The 20,000-nt window shown below is 46.4% G+C and overlaps 1 protein-coding gene across 1 annotated transcript in view; it reads left to right on the forward strand.

The window, feature by feature from the left end:
* The window catches only part of ablim2 (actin binding LIM protein family, member 2), an 87,896-nt gene that overhangs the window by 35,199 nt on the left and 32,697 nt on the right, over positions 1-20,000 (forward strand). Inside the window, exons 4-6 of the mRNA XM_056300226.1 lie at positions 16,742-16,814; positions 18,042-18,143; positions 18,850-18,937. Of these exons, the coding sequence (XP_056156201.1) occupies positions 16,742-16,814; positions 18,042-18,143; positions 18,850-18,937 (263 nt within the window). The remainder of the gene's footprint in view (positions 1-16,741; positions 16,815-18,041; positions 18,144-18,849; positions 18,938-20,000) is intronic.

Here is a 20,000-nt window from a genome sequence, read left to right on the forward strand (position 1 = left end):
TCTTTTTCTACTCTGGTTAGAGCCTGTTTGTGCTGTCCTCTGAAGGGAGTAGTACACACCGGTGTAGGAAATCTTCAATTTCTTAGCAATTTCTCGCATGGAATAGCCTTCATTTCTAAGAACAAGAATAGACTGTCGAGTTTCAGATGAAAGTTCTCTTTTTCTGGCCATTTTGAGCGTTTAATTGACCCCACAAATGTGATGCTCCAGAAACTCAATCTGCTCAAAGAAGTGCCCATCCAACCAATCCAACTTGTGGGAGCTGCTTCTGGAAGCGTGGGGTGCAATTTCTCCAGATTACCTCAACAAATTAACAGCTAGAATGCCAAAGGTCTGCAATGCTGTAATTGCTGCAAATGGAGGATTCTTTGACGAAAGCAAAGTTTGATGTAAAAAAAATCTTATTTCAAATACAAATCATTATTCTAACCTTGTCAATGTCTTGACTCTATTTTCTATTCATTTCACAACATATGGTGGTGAATAAGTGTGACTTTTCATGGAAAACACAAAATTGTTTGGGTGATCCCAAACTTTTGAACGGTAGTGTATGTGTGTACATGTGTTACATATGTGTGTATACGTGTGTGTTACATATGTGTATACATATGCGTGTTACGTATGTGTGTATACATGCGTGTATTACATATGTGTGTACATGTGTGTATTACATATGTGTGTACATGTGTGTGTATTACATATGTGTATACATATGCGTGTATACGTGTGTTACATATGTGTATACATATGTGTATTACATATGTGTGTATACGTGTGTGTATTACATATGTGTGTACATGTGTGTATTACATATGTGTGTACATGTGTGTATTACATATGTGTGTACATGTGTGTTGCATATGTGTGTATACATGCGTGTATTACATATGTGTGTACATGTGTGTGTTACATATATGTGTGTACATGTGTGTGTTGCATATGTGTGTACATGTGTGTATTACATATGTGTGTACATGTGTGTGTTACATATGTGTGTACATGTGTGTATTACATATGTGTGTACATGTGTGTGTTACATATGTGTGTGCATGTGTGTATTACATATGTGTGTACATGTGTGTGTTACATATATGTGTGTACATGTGTGTATTACATATATGTGTACATGTGTGTGTTACATATATGTGTGTACATGTGTGTGTTGCATATGTGTGTACATGTGTGTATTACATATGTGTGTACATGTGTGTGTGTTGCATATATGTGTACATGTGTGCATTACATATGTGTGTACATGTGTGTATTACATATGTGTGTACATGTGTGTGTTACATATGTGTGTATACGTGTGTGTGTGTGTGTGTTGCACGTATGTGTGTATAATTGTGTGTATTAGCTGCAGCAGGACAGGGCTTGGGGTCTTACGTAACAGGTTTATCAGCGGCACGTGCATGTCGCCCCGTTTCGCCAGAGGAGCCAGAGGGCAGGCAGGCGGTCAGGAATGGAGCAGCCCATGCGGGAAAACGTTTGGCTCCTGCTCAAGGGCACTTGGACACGGGGAGGTGTGAGGATTGCACTTATTCTAAATGTGCAGACGAAGAGGTCAGGGGGGAGGGCGAGGGGAGGAAGAAGGAGAGAACAGAAAGGGGGGACACACACGAAGAGCGTAACAGTGAGTAAACAGTGCAGTTTGAGGGTATGGCGAGCCATTTTTATTTTTGGGGGGGGGTTTCCCCCCTTTTACTCCCCAATTGTACCCGGCCAATCACCCCCACTCTTCCGAGCCGTCCCCGGTCTCTGCTCCACCCCCTCTGCCGATCCGGGGAGGGCTGCAGACTACCACATGCCTCCTCCCATACATGTGGAGTCGCCAGCCGCTTCTTTTCCCCTGACAGTGAGGAGTTTCACCAGGGGGACGAGGCGCATGGGAGGATCATGCTATCCCCCCCCCCCCCAGTTCCTCCAACAGGCGCCCCGACCGACCAGAGGAGGCGCTAGTGCAGCGACCAGGACACATACGCCCGACCAAGCCGGGAGTAATTTTGATATCCGCTTTCGTAAAATGTGATATCGAGTCTCGGAATTTTAACGTGAATTTTCCTAAAATTTGAGACCGGCTTCCCCGAATTCTGATATCCCGTTTCCACACAAGTTGGTTCCAGTTTTCAAACAAGCTGATATGAAATTTCAGCGAATTCTGATATCAAGAAAAAATGATGAAACGGCTCGCCATAGGGGGGGGGGGGTTGCGGGAAAAAAAGAGGCAAGACTTTTAAGTTGGACAGGATGGAGTCTGGGGACAGAGGGAAATAAGGAGGGCAGGAGCCGGAGGAAAGAGAGCAAGAGGACTTAAAGAGAGCGGGAGAGCGACAGCATTGGAGAGGCGGTGAAGAGGCGGATGGAAACGCAGGGGATGCGAGTACAAGGAAATGGCTTCTTACTCCGGAGAGACGGGGAGAGCAGACACGGGATACTCTCTCGGGGTGGAGCGGGACGGGGGAGGGGGGAAGAAAGCACTCAGAGGGGGTCTTCGACGCTCCCGCCTTGACCTCTGTACAACAGACGAACGTTATGGAGCGAACAATAATGCTGGCCCAGACATTCCTCTGCATCGTGCTACATCGCTCTCTCTCTCTCTCTCTCTCTCTCTCTCTCTCTCTCTCCTCTCTCTCTCTCTCTCTCTCTCTCTCTCTCTCTCTGTCTCTCTCTCTCTCTCTCTCTCTCTCTCTCTCTCTCTCTCTCTCTCTCTCTCTCTCTCTCTCTCTCTCTCTCTCCCCACTCCCCTTTCACAAATGTGTGTCCGGTTCTGAAGCTTAGAGAAAGAGAGAGGCGGAAACCTAAGAAATTTAAAGAGGGAGAGGATTTCTATTCATGGATGTTGGTCTGTGTGTGTGTTTCTGTTAGTCTGTACCTGACTGTGTGTGTGTTCATGTGTGTGTGTGTGAGTGTGTGTGTGTGAGAGAGAGAAAGAGAGAGAGAGAGAGAGAGAAAGAGAGAGAGAGGAGAGAGAGAGAGAGAGAGAGAGAGAGAAAGAGAGAGAGCGAGAACACAAGCAAATTAAGATCATGTTCAGCATAGGAAATGTGCTACAAATTCAGACAAAACAATACAGACACAGTACATAATAATAATAATAATAATACATTTTATCTGTATAGTGCTTTTAAAGGTGCACAAAGACTCTTTACATAAGATAAAAAAACATAAGAGCAATACACCAAAAACATATAACACACAACATTAATCATACATTAAAAGCAATTCTGAAAAGGCGAGCTTAATTAATGATTTGAACGTGGACAGATCAGTGCAGTCTCTGATGGACTTTGGATGATGAGCCGTAGAGAATACTGCTGCAGTAGTCAACTCTGGATGTGATGAAGGCATGGCTCAAGGTTTCAGCAGCAGAGAAGGATAGCGCTGGGTGGAAGCGGGCTCAATGTTTTTTTAGGTGGAAAAGGGCAGTTCTGGTGATTTGATTGACGTGTTCAAAGGAGAGGTTGCTGTCGAGAATTAGAATGAAGCTGTGGATGTGTGGGGAGGGAGGGAGACCGAGTGGAGTTATTGATGATGAGACAGAAGCTGTGAGTGGTTTTGGTAAGGGATTAGGGACCGATAATGATCATGTAAGATTTATCACAATTTAGCTTGAGGAAGTTGGCTTACATCCATGATTTAATTTCAGTGAGGCACTGGTCAGACTAGAGTAAGTTGTAGTGGTGATGGATTTAGTGGAGCTGTAGAACTGGACTTCATAGGTATAGCAGTGGAAGTGGAGACCATGATGACGCATGATGTTACCAAGGGGGAGCATGTAAAGGACAAACATCAGAGGACCAAATACTGAACCCTGGGGGACGCCTTGGGGCAGGGAAACGGTGAAGGAAGTGATGTTGTCGATGCTGATGAACTGTTGTTTGTTCGTGAGATATGACTTTAGCCAGGAGAGGGCAGTACCGGTGACGTTGAGGGAGAATTCTAGGTGGGAGGGAAGAATGGTGTAGTTGATGGTGTCACAAGCTACAGTGAGGTCGAGGAGGATGTGAATGCTGAGGTGGCGAGAGTCTAAGGAGAGGAAGACATTGTTGGTGACTTTAAGGGGGGCTGTTTCTGTGCTGTGAGCGGAAACCAGATTGAAATGATTCAAACAGGTCATTGGAGATGGGGTGAGCTTTGATTCGGGAGGCGACAACACACTCTAGTATTTTTAAAAAAAGGGAAGATTGGATATGCACCAGAAGCTGCTCATGATATCAGGGTTGAGTCGAGTTTTTTTTGTTTGTTTTTTTTTGAGGATGGGGGATGACAGCAGCCAGTTTAAGTGTATGGGAGACTGAACCAGAAGCTGAAGGAGGAGTTAGCGATGTCTGTGATGAGTGAGGAGATAGCTGGGAGACAGTCCTTAACAAGATTGGATGGGATCCAGAAAACAAGTGGAGCTTCTCATTCCCACCATATGGTTGGACAGCTCCATTCGAGACACAGGGGAGAACTTTGACAGGGGCTGAGTGGTGGGGGGGGTGAAGAGTTTCTTTCTGTGGGCTATCATTCAAATGAACCATTAACGCTGCCAAATAAAGCCAACCTTTTTGTATACACTGTACTGTACATTGTACATATCCTGGTACGCTCTGTCATGTCCATCTACCTTAGGCATGTATGTAAGTAACCTGCTAACATCTATCTCAGCATCTCTGATATATTCTCTGCACCATTGCACCTTATCACCTCTTATTTTGCCTGTATAAGTCAATCCTCGTGTATATATCTGAAGATTGGTCTGTTGTAGTATTGTTATTCTATGTTAAGTACACTGAGAGGGCCACGAAACCAGTCACATTCCATGTATGTGCAAACCTACCTGCCCAATAAATATGATTCTGACCCTGATTTAAGCAGTGTCAGTTTTAGCTTGGAAAAATTAAAGGAAAGCGTTGCACTTGTTAGCTGTGAAGGACATGGAGGTGTTGTCACTGGGTTTGAGAAGTTTGTTTATCGTGGAACAGAGATCCTTGAGGTTGGTGGAGCCAGAATATATGAGGTGTGAGTTTTAGCTGAACCGGGCTGTGATGAGAGCGTCTTTGTATTGTTGAAGGCAGTCTGTGTAGGCTTGGTGATACACTGTTAAATCTGTTTTCTTGGAGAGTTTTTCGAGCTGGCACTTATGGGATTTTATTTGATGGCGTTCAGGAGTATACCAGGGAGCTGTGTGTGTGTGTGTGAATGAGCCTATTGAGATGTTTAATGGGGGTCAGCTGATCACGGCAGGGCAGGAGAGTGTCATTATAATAAATGATAAGATTGGAGGGAGCAGGGGAGGGAATGCAGACATATTACTGGCAAGAAAGGCAGAAATAGCTGAGGGGTTGCTAGATTTCTGATTTCTGAAGGATATTATGCATTTGACTGTTATGTTTTTTTTTTTTTTGGAAAGTGAGAGGATGCCTGAGGAGTGGAGAAGAAGCATACTGGCTATACATACAGAGGTATAAACTTGATCAGCCACAGCATGAAGATATGGGAAAGAGTAATAGAAGCTAGGTTAAGAGAAGAGGTGATGATCAGCGAGCAGCAGTATGGTTTCATACCATGAACGAGCACCACAGATGTGATGTTTGTTTTGAGAATGTTGATGGAGAAGTATAGAGGAGGCCAGAAGGGGTTACGTTGTGTCTTTGTAGATTTAGAGAAAGCATATGACAGGGTGCCGAGAGAAGATGTGTAATTGTACGAGGAAGTCGGGAGTGTCAGAGAAGTATGTAGGAGTGGTGCAGGATATGTATGAGGGAAGTGTGACAGTGGTGAGGTGTGGGGTTGGAATGACAGATGGGTTCAAGGTGGAGGTGGGATTACATCAAGGATCGGCTCTGAGCCCTTTCTTGTTTGCAATGGTGATGGACAGGTTGACGGACGAGATCAGGCAGGACGATGATTTTGGTGCATGACATTGTGATCTGTAGTGAGAGCAAGGAGCAGGTGGAGGAGAGCCTGGAGAGGTGGGGGTATGCACTGGAGAGAAGAGGAATGAAAGTCAGTAGGAGCAAGACGGAATACCTATGCGTGAATGGGAGGGAGGAAAGTGGAATGGTGAGGATGCAAGAAGTGGAGGTGACGAAGGTGGATGAGTTTGAATACTTGGGGTCAGCTGTTCAAAGTAATGGGAGTGCAGAAGAGAGGTGAAGAACAGAGTGCAGGCAGGGTGGAGTGGGTGGAGAAGAGTGTCAGGAGTGATTTGTGACAGAAGGGTACCAGTAAGAGTTAAAGGGAAGGTTTACAAGATGGTAGTGAGACCAGCTATGTTGTATGGTTTGGAGACAGTGGCACTGATGAAAAGACAGGAGGAGGAGCTGGAGGTGACAGAGATGAAGATGATAAGATTTTCATTGGGAGTGATGAAGAAGGACAGGATTAGGAAGGAGTATATTAGAGGGACAGCTCAGGTTGGGCGGTTTGGAGACAAAGCAAGAGAGACAAGATTGAGATGGCTTGGACATGTGTGGAGGAGAGATGCTGGGTATACTGGGAGAAGGATGCTGAATATGGAGCTGCCAGGGAAGAGGAGGAGAGGAAGGCCAAAGAGGAGGTTTATGGATGTGGTGAGGGAGGACAGGCAGGTGGCTGGTGTGACAGAGGAAGATGCAGAGGACAGGAAGAGATGGAAATGGATGACCCGCTGTGGCGCCCCCTAACGGGAGCAGCCGAAAGTAGTAGTAGTAGTAGTTAGTAGTAGTAGTAGTAGTAGTAGTAGTAGTAGTAGTAGTAGTAGTAGTAGTAGTAGTATGCGTTTGACTTTTGGGATGGGATAGGGATGTCAGTGTCCATGGTGATTTCCAGGTAGTCAGTGATGTTGAGCTTGAGGCTGGAGAGTTGATGTACTGTGAGACCAGTGGAGCAGACCAAATCCAGGATGTGACCACAGCTGTGACACAATACAGACAACACAGCATATTACATAAACGTGCTGCAAATAGACAACACAACACAATACAGATAACACAACACATTAAAGACAACACAACACATTATAGTCAATACAACATAGACAGCACAATACAACACAGAAACAAACTGCAATTACACTAAATGACAACGGAAGTGTTTCCAGAGGACACGTAAAGGCAACAACAGATGGAAGGGTAGATAAATATAGCCTTTATTGTCCTGCAGGAAGTTTCCTTTCGCAGCCAGTACATGCACAGAAATGTACAGATAACCACACTGCAACATACAGGCCGAAGTCTTGGCCCTTTGGTCAAGACTTTGGCCAAAGCAGGCTCTTGTTCATTTCAGAGTTCTGCATCTGTGGCCTGACAGCAGTAGCGTTACATATGAACGGAGGGGGTGATCGGTGTCATGCACTATTGTGAGTGCGAGGCGTGTGATGGCTCTGTCGGTCATGTCTGAGAGGTTGGGTGTAGAGGAGTGGAGGATCTTGGATGAACACATATGGACATGCTTGTCGTTGCTGTCACGGTTTGTGACTCATGCTCATGACATTATTGAAGTCGGCTATCTGTCAGTGGTGTTGGAAAATGAGCTAAAATGTAAGTGAAATGTAAGGGTTTTTTGGTTTAACATGTTGATCGCTTGATTCAGGTGTTATTGCCGATATCCTCTGTTAGACTAGCTAGCATTGGCCTTGTGCTTATTATTAGCCTGCCAATTCCAAAATTAAATACACACATTTAATTGTGAAACATGCTATGTTAGCTGGCTATCTTCTATAAAAAAAAGGTGCCAAAATTGAATGTTACTGCCATAGGAGCCACAAAAACATTCCACAATATGGACAATTCATTATTTGGGGAAAAAGAACAATGTTAATGCTAAGTGTGGCTAAATACATATTAACATGTGGCCGTAGCATACAAATGCCTATGATGTAGACCTTCAGTCTGTCTCATTAGTGTGCTTCCATGTAGTAGTAGTAGTTGTAGTTGTAGTTGTAGTTGTAGTTGTCGTCGTTGTTGTCGTTGTTGTTGTTGTTATTGTTCTTCTTCTTCTTCAAAATGAATGTGCTTTTACTTGCTTGTGTGTGCCCCCTGTTTCACATGACGTGGAAAGTACAATCGCAGTCAAATGTTGGCAACGAGGCTCCGCCTGGTTGCAGTTGTTAGTGGAAAAAACAACAACACATGTATAACTTACATTTGTATAGTGCGGTGTTCCCCGTAGCAATCGCAATAGCTAACTATTCAGCACTCTACAAAGCCCAAAGCTTTAAAAACTCTCAATATGTGTAATTGCCTGAACTGCTGACCTTTTTTTTTCTCAATTATACCATTTATTTACCCCTTAACCCTTGGTATATATGTCTATTGATTTTTATTATTGCTTAGTTTTGCATAAATAAAGAGCAAAGCAGGAAACAAAAGTTGGAAACAAATCGAAAAACAAATTGTAACACCTGCAACACTTTTGGCCACCATTTTCACAAGTTTGAAAATAGGCTGGTGGTCCCTCCCCTTCTGTATGTAGCCAAGATGGCCACCAATGAGGGTGAGAACTGTCCAGCATTTCACACTCAATATCTTTACCATCATGAGTGCACTGTCCTGATACTCACATTGCATGGCATGTTGCCATAATTGTCAGTGTGAAAACACTTATGCGGGAGATGGAGCAGTACCAACTAGATATAGTTGGGCTCACCTCCACACATAGCATCGACTCTGGTACCAAATTCCTGTAGAGGGGCTGGACTCTTTACTTTTCCAGAGTTGGCAAAGGTGACAGGCGCTAGGCGGGTGTGGGGATCAATCAATCAATCAATCAAGTTGCATTTTTATTATGCTTTTCTAGCTGCAACAGCCACTCAAAGCACTCAAAGCGGGGATACTCACAAGTCCCAGGTTGAGTGCCGCCATGTTGGAGTTCTCCCTGGGGAATGAGAGGGTCGCCTTTATATGACTGCAAGTCACTTGGGGGAAGGCTCGGACTGTTATGTATGCTTATGCACTGAAGAGCAGTTTGGCGTATCCGGCCTTCTTTCTCTGGGTGGTGTCCTGGATAGGGTTCTGCCTGGGGACTCTATAGTTCTGCTGGGGACTTCAACGCTCACGTGGGCAACGATGGAGAAACCTGGAGGGGCGTGATTGGGAGGAACGGTCTCCCCGATCGCAACCCAAGTGGTGCCTTGTTATTCGACTTCTGTGTGAGTCATGGATTGGCCATAACAAACACCATGTTCGAACATAAGGTAGTTCATAAGTGTACTTGGTACCAGAACACCTTCGGCTGAAGATCAATGATAGACTTTGTGGTCTTATCATCAGATCTGCGGCTGTATGTTTTTGGACACTCGGGTGAAGATAGGAGCAGAGCTGTCAACTGATCACCATCTGGTGGTGAGTTGGATCAGATGGTGGGGAAGGCTGCCAGACAGACCTGACACATCCAAACGTGTAGTGAAAGTGAACTGGAAATGTCTGGCGGAGGCCCCTGTTCGTGAGGTCTTCAACTCCCACCTCCGGAAGAGGTTCTCATGTATCCCGAGGGAGGCTAGGGACAGGGAGTCTGAGTGGATCATGTTCAAAGCCTCTTTTGCAGATGCGGCAGGTAGGAGCTGTGATCATAAGGTCATCAGTGCCTGTCGAGGTAGCAACCTAAGAATCTGTCAGGCTGAAGAAGGAGGCTTTCCAGGCTTGGTTGGCCCAGGAGTCTCCTGAAGCAGCAGACAGGTACCAGGAGGCTGTAGCTTCGGCGGTTGCGGAAGCAACCACTCAAGTGTGGGAAGAGTTAAGCAAGGCTATGGAGGAGGACTTTCGATTGGCCTCAAGGAAGTTCTGGCAAACCATCCAGCGACTCAGGAAGGGGAAGCAGGGCTTGTCTCAGGCTGTGTTCAGCCGGGGAGGGGATGTTGTCGGGCGGTGGAAAGAACACTTTGAGGAGCTCCTGAACCCAGCAAACATGTCCTCAGTGGAGGAAGTAGAGTCTGAAGACTTAGAGTAATCCCCATCCATGGCAGAGGTCTCTGAGGTAGTTAAGAAGCTCTTCGGTGGCAAGGCGCCGGGTTTGGATGAGATTCGCCCTGAGATGCTGAAGGCTCTGGACATTGTTGGGCTGTCTTGGCTGATACGCCTCTTCAGTGTTGCGTGGAGGACGGGCACAGTGCCTGTGGAGTGGCAAACTGGGGTGGTGGTTCCCAAATTTAAAAAAGGGGACCGGAGGGTATGCTCCAATTATCGGGACATCACACTGCTCGGCCTCCCTGGGAAAGTCTACTCTAGGGTGCTGGAAAGGAGGCTCTGACTGATTGTCGAACCTTGGATCCAGGAGGAACAATGTGGATTCTGTCCTGGCCATGGAACAATGGACCAACTTTTTACTCTTGCAGAAGTGCTGAGGGAGGCATGGGAGTTTGACCAGCCAGTCTACATGTGTTTTGTGGACTTGGAGAAGGCTTATGACCGTGTACCCCGGGACACTCTTTGGGGGGTACTGCGAGAGTATGGGGTACCGGGGCAGTTGCTACAAGCCATCCAGTCCTTGTATAACCAAAGTGACAGCTGTGTCCGCATTCTCGGCACAAAGTCAAACACATTTTCGGTGGGTGTCGGACTCCACCAAGTTTGTCCCTTGTCTCCGATTCTGTTTGTGATAATCATGGACAGGATCTCAAGGTGCAGCCAAGATGAGGAGTGTGTCCGTTTTGGGAACCTCAGAATTGCATCTCTGCTCTTTGCAGATCATGTGGTTTTGTTGGATTCATCAGAACTCAACCTCCAGCACGCACTGGGGCGGTTTGCAGCTGAGTGTGAAATGGCCGGGATGAGTCAGCACCTCCAAGTCGGAGGCCATGGTTCTCTACCGGAAAATGGTGGACAAGTATCTTGGAGTCTTGCTCACGAGTGAGGGTAAGCTGGAGCGGGAGATTGACAGGCGGATTGCTGCAGCATCAGCAGTAATACAGACGCTGTACCGGACCGTTGTGTTGAAGAGGGAGCTGAGCCAGAAGGCAAAGCTCTCAATTTACCAAACAATCTTCATTCCAGCCCTCACCTATGGTCATGCGCTTTGGGTAGTGACCGAAAGGGTGAGATCGCAGATACAAGCCGCTGAAATGAGTTTCATCTGTAGGGTGTCTGGTCTCAGCTTTAGAGATAGGGTGAGGAGCTCATACATCCGGAGGGAGCTCGGAGTAGAGTCGCTGCTACTTTGCATTGAAAGGAGCCAGTTGCGGTGGTTCGGGCATCTGATTAGGATGCCTCCTGGGTGCCTTCCTTTGGAGGTTTTCCCGGCATGTCCAACTGGGGGAAGATCCCGGGGTAGACCCAGAACTCGCTGAAGGGACCACATGTCCAAGCTGGCCTGGGAACGCCTTGGGATCCCCCAGGAGGAACTGGAGGGCATTGCTGGGGAGAGGGACGTCTGGAGTGCCCTACTTAGCTTGCTGCCACAGTGACATGACCCCAGAGAAGCAGCTGATGATGAGATGAGAGATGAGATGAAAACACTCAAAATAGCAAGGGTGAGTACAGAAGTACATGAATTGAGACTCGGTGCTTGTTCACAGCAGACATTTTGACTTGTCATGTCAGGAAAGGGAAGTAAGGGAAGCTCTTATGATTAGCCTAAGATAACAGCTAGTCTCTCACCAAAGTTTTAACCAACGCAAGTTTATTCTCATTGCAATAGAAATCTAGTTCAGCACTCACAAGAAAAAGTCATGGAGACAATTTTCTCTAAATTGTATGCTTAGACTAAACCCAAAACTCTTCCTTTATTGCTCCATAGGCAAAGTCATCTTACCGGTGTTAGTATCCACTAATTGTCGATTAGTTACTTTAAGAGTATCCAGCTATGTTTACTTATACTAGCTGATTAAGAAAAAAAAATCGAAGTTTCCTTTTATTAGTCATGTCAGCAAAACCTACTTGTAGTTTAACATGATTGTCCCCTATTACGGGTTCTGAAAGTAACTATTAACGTTGTAGCCCAGCTAAAACGCTTAATTTCACTTAGTTCTTAGTTTCACTATTAATTGTGTGCATTTCATCAGGTTATTTGAATTGACAGGCTAAGGCTAATGCTAGGTTAACAGCAGATATCTGCAATAATGTCTGAATCATGCATTCACATTGTTTAGATAACCCAAAAACACGTTTTAGCTAATTTTTCAACACCACTGACGGATAGCTGACTTCAATAACATCATGAGTGGGGTAGGGCGCCATGCCATTATTCAGACGGCCCTTTATTCCGAAACCCCAAATGTCCGAAAAATGTCCCATTAGACCGAAAGCCCATTTGTCCGACAGCCAGAATCAAAAGGCCACTGCCACACTGTCCCTGCAGTTAGATCAGTGACTGCCGGCCCTGTCCAGTCTCATTGGAGCGTCATCGAGCTGAGCTGGCCAGAGATAAATACGGGAAGTTGATATTTCTGGTGAAGTAGAGATGACATTCTCACAAGTGTTTTCAACGTAACACCTCCTATTCATGTGAATTAGTAGTAGACGGTATCTTCGTGTTTGAACGTCAGAAACCACTAAGATGTTAAGGGCAACACACTGCAGGGAGAGAGTGTATTTTTGGAACAATGGGCCTTTGGAGCAGTGGGCTCTTGTTGTCGGGAGAACGGGCTGTCGGACAAATGGGCCTTAAGTCCAACTGGACATTTTTCAGACGATTGGGTTTCGAAATAATGGGCTATCGGAATAATTGGCAGTCCTCCGGGGCAGCGTGTTCCCTCAACCCCATGTTGCTGAGAGAACGTAAGGCCGTGAGCGGTCATGACTCACAAACCGTGACAACAACAACTACCGTGTCCAGATGTGGTCATCACTTTCTAGTGTCCTCTGAAAACACTTCCGTTATTGTTTGGTGTAATTGCAGCATGTTTCTGTAATATGTTGCGTTGTCTGTAATGTGTTGTGTTGTCTGTAATGTGTTGTTGGTTATGTTGTGTTATGCTGTCTATATTTGCAGCACACTTCTGTAATTTGTTTTGTTGTGTCTGTATTTGCAGAACATTTTGCAGATGCGGTGCATCTGTTTTCAAATTGATGATGTTTTCTTAATTTGCTTGTGTTTTGTCTACTTGCATGCGTTTTCTTAAGTTGCATTGAGTTCTCATGGCCACCGGGAGACAGACAGCAAGAGAGAGACAGACAGTGAGAGAGAGCACGAGAGAGAGACAGAGAGACAGACAGAGACAGACAGAGACAGCCAGCCAGACAGACAGACAATGAATGACATGGCAGCAGCAGTACATTTCCCATCATGCCGGGCTACGCGGTAATGTGACCCTACAGCTTTGGGTCTGGGGCCAGAGACCAGGTCCGTCATCTTCATCACAAAGGAACACTGTGTACACATGAGTGTGTGTCCGTATGTAGTTGTGTGTGGCACAGACAGAGCTGAAAAGTAATAATTGTAGTTAGTTGTGGAATATTTTTTACCTCTTTCCAACAAATTTTAATCATAACATGCATTTTAAGATCATCTTATGGACAATTCAAGTGGTTTTCAGTATAACCATGATTTATCCAACTTCCTGCCCTCTAAGCTGTCATTAACTCGTGTACTGTCTTGTCACTTGCGAGATGGATACATACCGAGGAAAACTAGCAAGCCTGTTAGATACCCGTGTGGTTATCACAAAGGTGACTATGACAACTCATTCCACTTGTGATTGACCATTGTCGTCCATGCCTTGTGGAAATGATCAGCATCGCTACAGCATGGTTTTAGCTAATCATGGTTTTAGCTAGTCAGATGGTTTTAGCGGGTCATGGTTTTAGCTAGTCAGATGGTTTTAGCGAGTCATGGTTTTAGCTACTCAGATGGTTTTAGCTAGTCATGGTTTTAGCTAGTCAGATGGTTTTAGCTGGTCATGGTTTTAGCTAGTCAGATGGATTTAGCTGGTCATGGTTTTAGCTAGTCAGATGGTTTTAGCTAGTCATGGTTTTAGCTAGTCAGATGGTTTTAGCTAGTCAGATGGTTTTAGCTGGTCATGGTTTTAGCTTGTCATGGTTTTAGCTAGTCAGATGGTTTTAGCTGGTCATGGTTTTAGCTAGTCAGATGGTTTTAGCTAGTCATGGTTTTAGCTAGTCAGATGGTTTTAGCTAGTCAGATGGTTTTAGCTGGTCATGGTTTTAGCTTGGCATGGTTTTAGCTAGTCAGATGGTTGTAGCTGGTCATGGTTTTAGCCAGTCAGATGGTTTTAGCTAGTCATGGTTTTAGCTAGTCAGATGGTTTTAGCTGGTCATGGTTTTAGCTTGTCATGGTTTTAGCTAGTCAGATGGTTTAGCTGAAGCAACTCATAACGTAAAAGTCCATCGGCCATGCATTTCCACAGCCTGTGTGCTGGCCTTCCTGCTCTGATCCACTGACAGCTCACTGACTTTGGTTCCCAGTGTAAGGTTCTTTTCCATGCCATCTACCCATACGGCCATGTATCATGAAGCGGGGACTGAAAACCTAGCCCCGAAAAGGGCATGGCATTTAGTTGAGAATAAACCGTGTGTTCTGTGGGTACAAACAAAGTCAGTAACTAGTTCATCAGAAGTCAAGTCAAGTCGGTTTTATTTGTATAGCCCAATATCAGAAATTACAAATTTGCCTCAAGGGGCTTTCTAGCAACACAACATCCTGTCCTTAGACCCTCGCATCGCAGAAGGAAAGAAGATTGATAAAAGTTGAAATCGGGGGAAGTTGACGGGTTCAGACAAGATGGGTTTTGACAGGAGGCTGAAACAATAGTGCAGTTACACTGGGCTGATATATATATATATATATATATATATATATATACACTACCGTTCAAAAGTTTGGGATCACCCAAACAATTTTGTGTTTTCCATGAAAAGTCACACTTATTCACCACCATATGTTGTGAAATGAATAGAAAATAGAGTCAAGACATTGACAAGGTTAGAAATAATGATTTGTATTTGAAATAAGATTTTTTTTACATCAAACTTTGCTTTCGTCAAAGAATCCTCCATTTGCAGCAATTACAGCATTGCAGACCTTTGGCATTCTAGCTGTTAATTTGTTGAGGTAATCTGGAGAAATTGCACCCCACGCTTCCAGAAGCAGCTCCCACAAGTTGGATTGGTTGGATGGGCACTTCTTTGAGCAGATTGAGTTTCTGGAGCATCACATTTGTGGGGTCAATTAAACGCTCAAAATGGCCAGAAAAAGAGAACTTTCATCTGAAACTCGACAGTCTATTCTTGTTCTTAGAAATGAAGGCTATTCCATGCGAGAAATTGCTAAGAAATTGAAGATTTCCTACACCGGTGTGTACTACTCCCTTCAGAGGACAGCACAAACAGGCTCTAACCAGAGTAGAAAAAGAAGTGGGAGGCCGCGTTGCACAACTGAACAAGAAGATAAGTACATTAGAGTCTCTAGTTTGAGAAACAGACGCCTCACAGGTCCCCAACTGGCATCTTCATTAAATAGTACCTGTTAGAGCCTGTTTGTGCTGTCCTCTGAAGGGAGTAGTACACACCGGTGTAGGAAATCTTCAATTTCTTAGCAATTTCTCGCATGGAATAGCCTTCATTTCTAAGAACAAGAATAGACTGTCGAGTTTCAGATGAAAGTTCTCTTTTTCTGGCCATTTTGAGCGTTTAATTGACCCCACAAATGTGATGCTCCAGAAACTCAATCTGCTCAAAGAAGTGCCCATCCAACCAATCCAACTTGTGGGAGCTGCTTCTGGAAGCGTGGGGTGCAATTTCTCCAGATTACCTCAACAAATTAACAGCTAGAATGCCAAAGGTCTGCAATGCTGTAATTGCTGCAAATGGAGGATTCTTTGACGAAAGCAAAGTTTGATGTAAAAAAAATCTTATTTCAAATACAAATCATTATTTCTAACCTTGTCAATGTCTTGACTCTATTTTCTATTCATTTCACAACATATGGTGGTGAATAAGTGTGACTTTTCATGGAAAACACGAAATTGTTTGGGTGATCCCAAACTTTTGAACGGTAGTGTATATATATATATATATATATATATATATATATTTTTAATTGATTCCCCTTATTCTTCCAAATTTTACCCTGCCAATTACCCCACTCTTCCGAGCCGCCCCGGTCGCTGCTCCACCTCCTCTGCTGATCCAGGGAGGGCTGCAGACTACCACATGCCTCCTCTGATACATGTGGAGTCGCCAGCCGCTCCTTTTCACCTGACAGTGAGGAGTTTTGACAGGGGGACGTAACACGTGGGAGGATCACGCTATTCCCCCCAGTTCCCCCTCCCCCCCGAACAGGTGCCCCCGACCGACCAGAGGAGGCGCTAGTGCAGCGACCAGGACACATACCCACATACCCACATCCGGCTTCCCACCCGCAGACACGGCCAATTGTGTCTGTAGGGACGCCCAACCAAACCGGAGGTAACACGGGGATTCGAACCGGCGATCCCCATGCACTGGCTGTTATTTTGACCAAGCCCATGAAATGCGTCACTGATTTTTAATCCACTGAATCTACTCCTCATCATTCACCAACACCTATTATAATCCTCTAAATAGACCACTTCCCTTGCCTGGCTGGTTCCTGACATGGCCAAGAGTAGGTATGGAGGGAACAAAAATAAATGAGGGCTAGAGAAACAGAGAAAGCAAGGGGAAGTACGCAGAGAAAACAGATGGCCTTTATGTAACTGGGTCAATAGAGAGGCGGAAAAAGAACAAGAGGTTTTCATCCAGGCCACGTAGTCTTGAAACCTCACCTGCGCTCTCACCACTTGAACTGTTTAGTTAGACGTTGGTTGCCATTATCTTCCAGCTACCCCCTAATTATCCCAACACAGTGGCACCAAACCCACTCCATCATCACCCACCTCCAGCCTCCAACCTGGCAACCCAAGCTGCGACCGGTCAAAAGTAGCCCATCACAGCAGCTTTCAACTTCAACCCCCCAGCCTAGCTTTACACTGTCAGGGATGTGGGATTCAATATGATAATTGGGCTCATGCTCCCCCGGCTCCTGACAAAGGAAGGATTTGATTGGCTCACTATCTCCTTTCCAGTGCTGTCAAACTTTCCATGTTTAATTTCAAATCCATTCCATTCCAGTCTTATCGCTGAACCTGGATGTTTCAGAGCCAACTTCCTGTCTACAGCCAGAGACAGAGGGGGCAGATAAGCACTGGGATGGGTGTTGTCCAGAAATACGGAGCTGACACTGTCTTTCCTGATATTCTACCAACATGAGACAACGCAGCCCGGGGAGGAGGCTCTCAGGGGGCTGTCGGTAATCAGGCCACCGCTGAGGCAGAAAGGCATTTCTCTGGGAGGCGCAGAGGAGAAAATCTATGACGGCTCTGTGTCACAGAGTGCAAACTCACTTGGGAATGGGAGGGATAGATGAGGCGGGTAAGAGACCCAGAAAAGTTGGAAATCCTATTAGCGATAAAATAACACCATGGCAGAAGTTGAGCATGTCTGACGTCATTTAGTTTTGGTGCTGTGCAAACTAAAAGCAGAAAGAGACGTCTCGTAGGGTTAGGAAGCGGGGCAGGCTAAGCTAAGTGCTAGCCCATGCAGACTGGCAGTTCCAATAACACCGAGGGCGGTCTGGTGGCGGCCTCGCCTAGCCTCGACTGTGTCTTTAGTGTCGTCGTGTGGAGTGCGGGGAGGTGTGTTGAAGGTGTCTGGCCGGGAGAGCTGGTGCTGGATCGGCTGGGAGAGCTTGGTCTGCTGCATCCGGGGTGCCCAGGGACCACGGCCCTGACCGGAGCTGCGCCCAAAGAGGAAACACTGAGGGCGGTCTGACAGGATGCAGAAGCGGGGCAGGCTAAGCTAACTGCTAGCTCATGCAGACTGGCTGGCGTTCGTTCTCCAGGACAGTGATTTTTTTGTTTCAGTTTGGATAGATGTGTTCTTGTAGTTTTTGGATATGTGTATTTGCCTTTGTGTTGCACTGCTGTGGGCTGGGGGGGGGGGAATGATGTTTTGTTTCCTTTCTTGTGCGCAAGTGCGTGAAATGAAATGACAAAGTGTTTCTGAGTCTGATTGTGATTGTGTTTCTGGATGGAAACGACTTAAGGCGCAGCGTAGGGTCGAACGTTGGATGAACGAGTGAATGTGTGTTATCGTTCTCATGCCCAGATGCAGCCCACACCACGACTCCCGCTCAGCATCACAGACTCATCCATCCTCCCTTACACTGCCTCGTGGGAGATCAAGCTCAAACTCCTCGCTCCCCACGCTGTCAGCACCTGGTTGTCTTCAGTTATAACTGACTTCTGAAAAAGCAATTATTGCAAAATCCTGACACCCAAACATTATCCCATTCACGGTGCTGCGGTGTTTATTACGTAATCATAATGTGTGTTACGTAATCATGTTTATTACATAGTCCTGCTGATTTAATGAGAGGCTTTCTGCTGCAGAACGGTGTTGCTGGTGAGCTGGGCAGTTTGCTTCTCAGCACTGTTCACGGCCGTCCTCCTTTTCTTCCTCTAGACTACATCTCCCCCTAGTGGTTGCAGTATGATTTTTTTTTTAAAACTTATTATTATTCTTCCTCGCAGCCAATACTTTAATCAGGAAATGAGGAGTCAGAGGAAGTTAAACAACATTAAACGACAAGTCACCTCAGGCCGCGTCAGCTTGTTTAATAAACTTTCTATGAGACACTTAAAAAAATGGCGCCTGCAGCACTACAGCGACCGATCTTAATGCAGACTGGCTGGCACACAATCACAACCGCAACCGCACACATTTGTCTTCAGATTGGTATGCGGGTATGGCAGGCACTTCCTCCAGACAAGGGTAGTAGTCATTTTAATATTTCAGAAATGCGTCGGGCCCTCTGCCGGGGGAACAAGCTGTCGCCCCCCCCCACCCCCCCCCACCGTGGTGTGCTGTGTACCCTGCAGCGTCCTAACCTGGTCTGCGTTGTGTTGTGTCCTAGGCCGGAGAGAAGCACTACCACCCCACGTGTGCCCGCTGTGCCCGCTGTGAGCAGATGTTTGGGGAGGGAGAGGAGATGTACCTGCAAGGTAGAAGAACACACTCCCCGTCTCTTCGAACCTCACCCCGCCTTCATCCTCCCTCTCTCTCTCTCTCTCTCTCTCTCTCTCTCACCCTCAGTACTGTTTCCCCCCCCTTTCTCCCCAATTGTACCCGGCCGATTACCCCACCCTTCCGAGCCGTCCCCGGTCGCTGCTCCATCCCCCTCTGTGGATCCGGGGAGGGCTGCAGACTACCACATGCCTCCTCCCATACATGTGGAGTCACCAGCCGCTTCTTTTCACCCAACAGTGAGGAGTTTCCCCGGGGGGACGTAGCGCGTGGGAGAATCGCGCTATTCCCCCCAGTCCCGACCGACCAGGACCAGGACACATACCCACATCCGGCTTCCCACCAGCCAAATGTGTCTGCCCGACCAAGCCGGCGGTGACATGGAGATTTGAACCGGCGATCCCTGTGTTGGTAGCCCCCCCCCTCTCCTCTGCCCCCCCCCCCCCCATCTCTATAAAGTGCTGTGGGAGTCAGCAGTAGCAGCATATCTCTGCAGGACTTTGCCTCTTTAATAGCCGTGCTGCTGCAGGCCTGGACCTAATCAATTAGACAGGCAACTTGGTGAATGGGCAACAGTGCTATGAGTCACGCTCATAAACACACACACAGACACACACACACACACACACACACGTGGTCATAGAGTCGTTATTTACTGTGAATGGCGTCCTAACAGAAAGCTGCACCTTTAGCGTACCGCTGCAATGCGACTCAGCTCAGCTCTTTCTGGGGGACTTGTACCGAAGGAGAACTTGACTCGCTTGCGGACACAAGCTTGTCGGGACCCTACACGGCCCCCAGCATCCTTCCCTGTGACCGCTGGAGAGGCGACGAAAAGTACTTTCACAAGTCGGGTTCATTTTCTGGCCCCCCTGATAATGACGCTCGGACTCGAACGGAGAGCGGACGTTTCCTGGTCGTGTTCCGCCTCCACTTTTGTTTCACTTTCCCATCGACTCCAATTGCTGAGCGTGCGCCAGGACACTTTCTCGTGGACATTTGTAGAGGCTATTTGCTGTCTTTAATCGAACGCCGTCTGTC

This window comes from Lampris incognitus, chromosome 20 (genome assembly GCF_029633865.1).
Source record: "Lampris incognitus isolate fLamInc1 chromosome 20, fLamInc1.hap2, whole genome shotgun sequence".
Classification (NCBI taxonomy): Eukaryota; Metazoa; Chordata; class Actinopteri; order Lampriformes; family Lampridae; genus Lampris; species Lampris incognitus.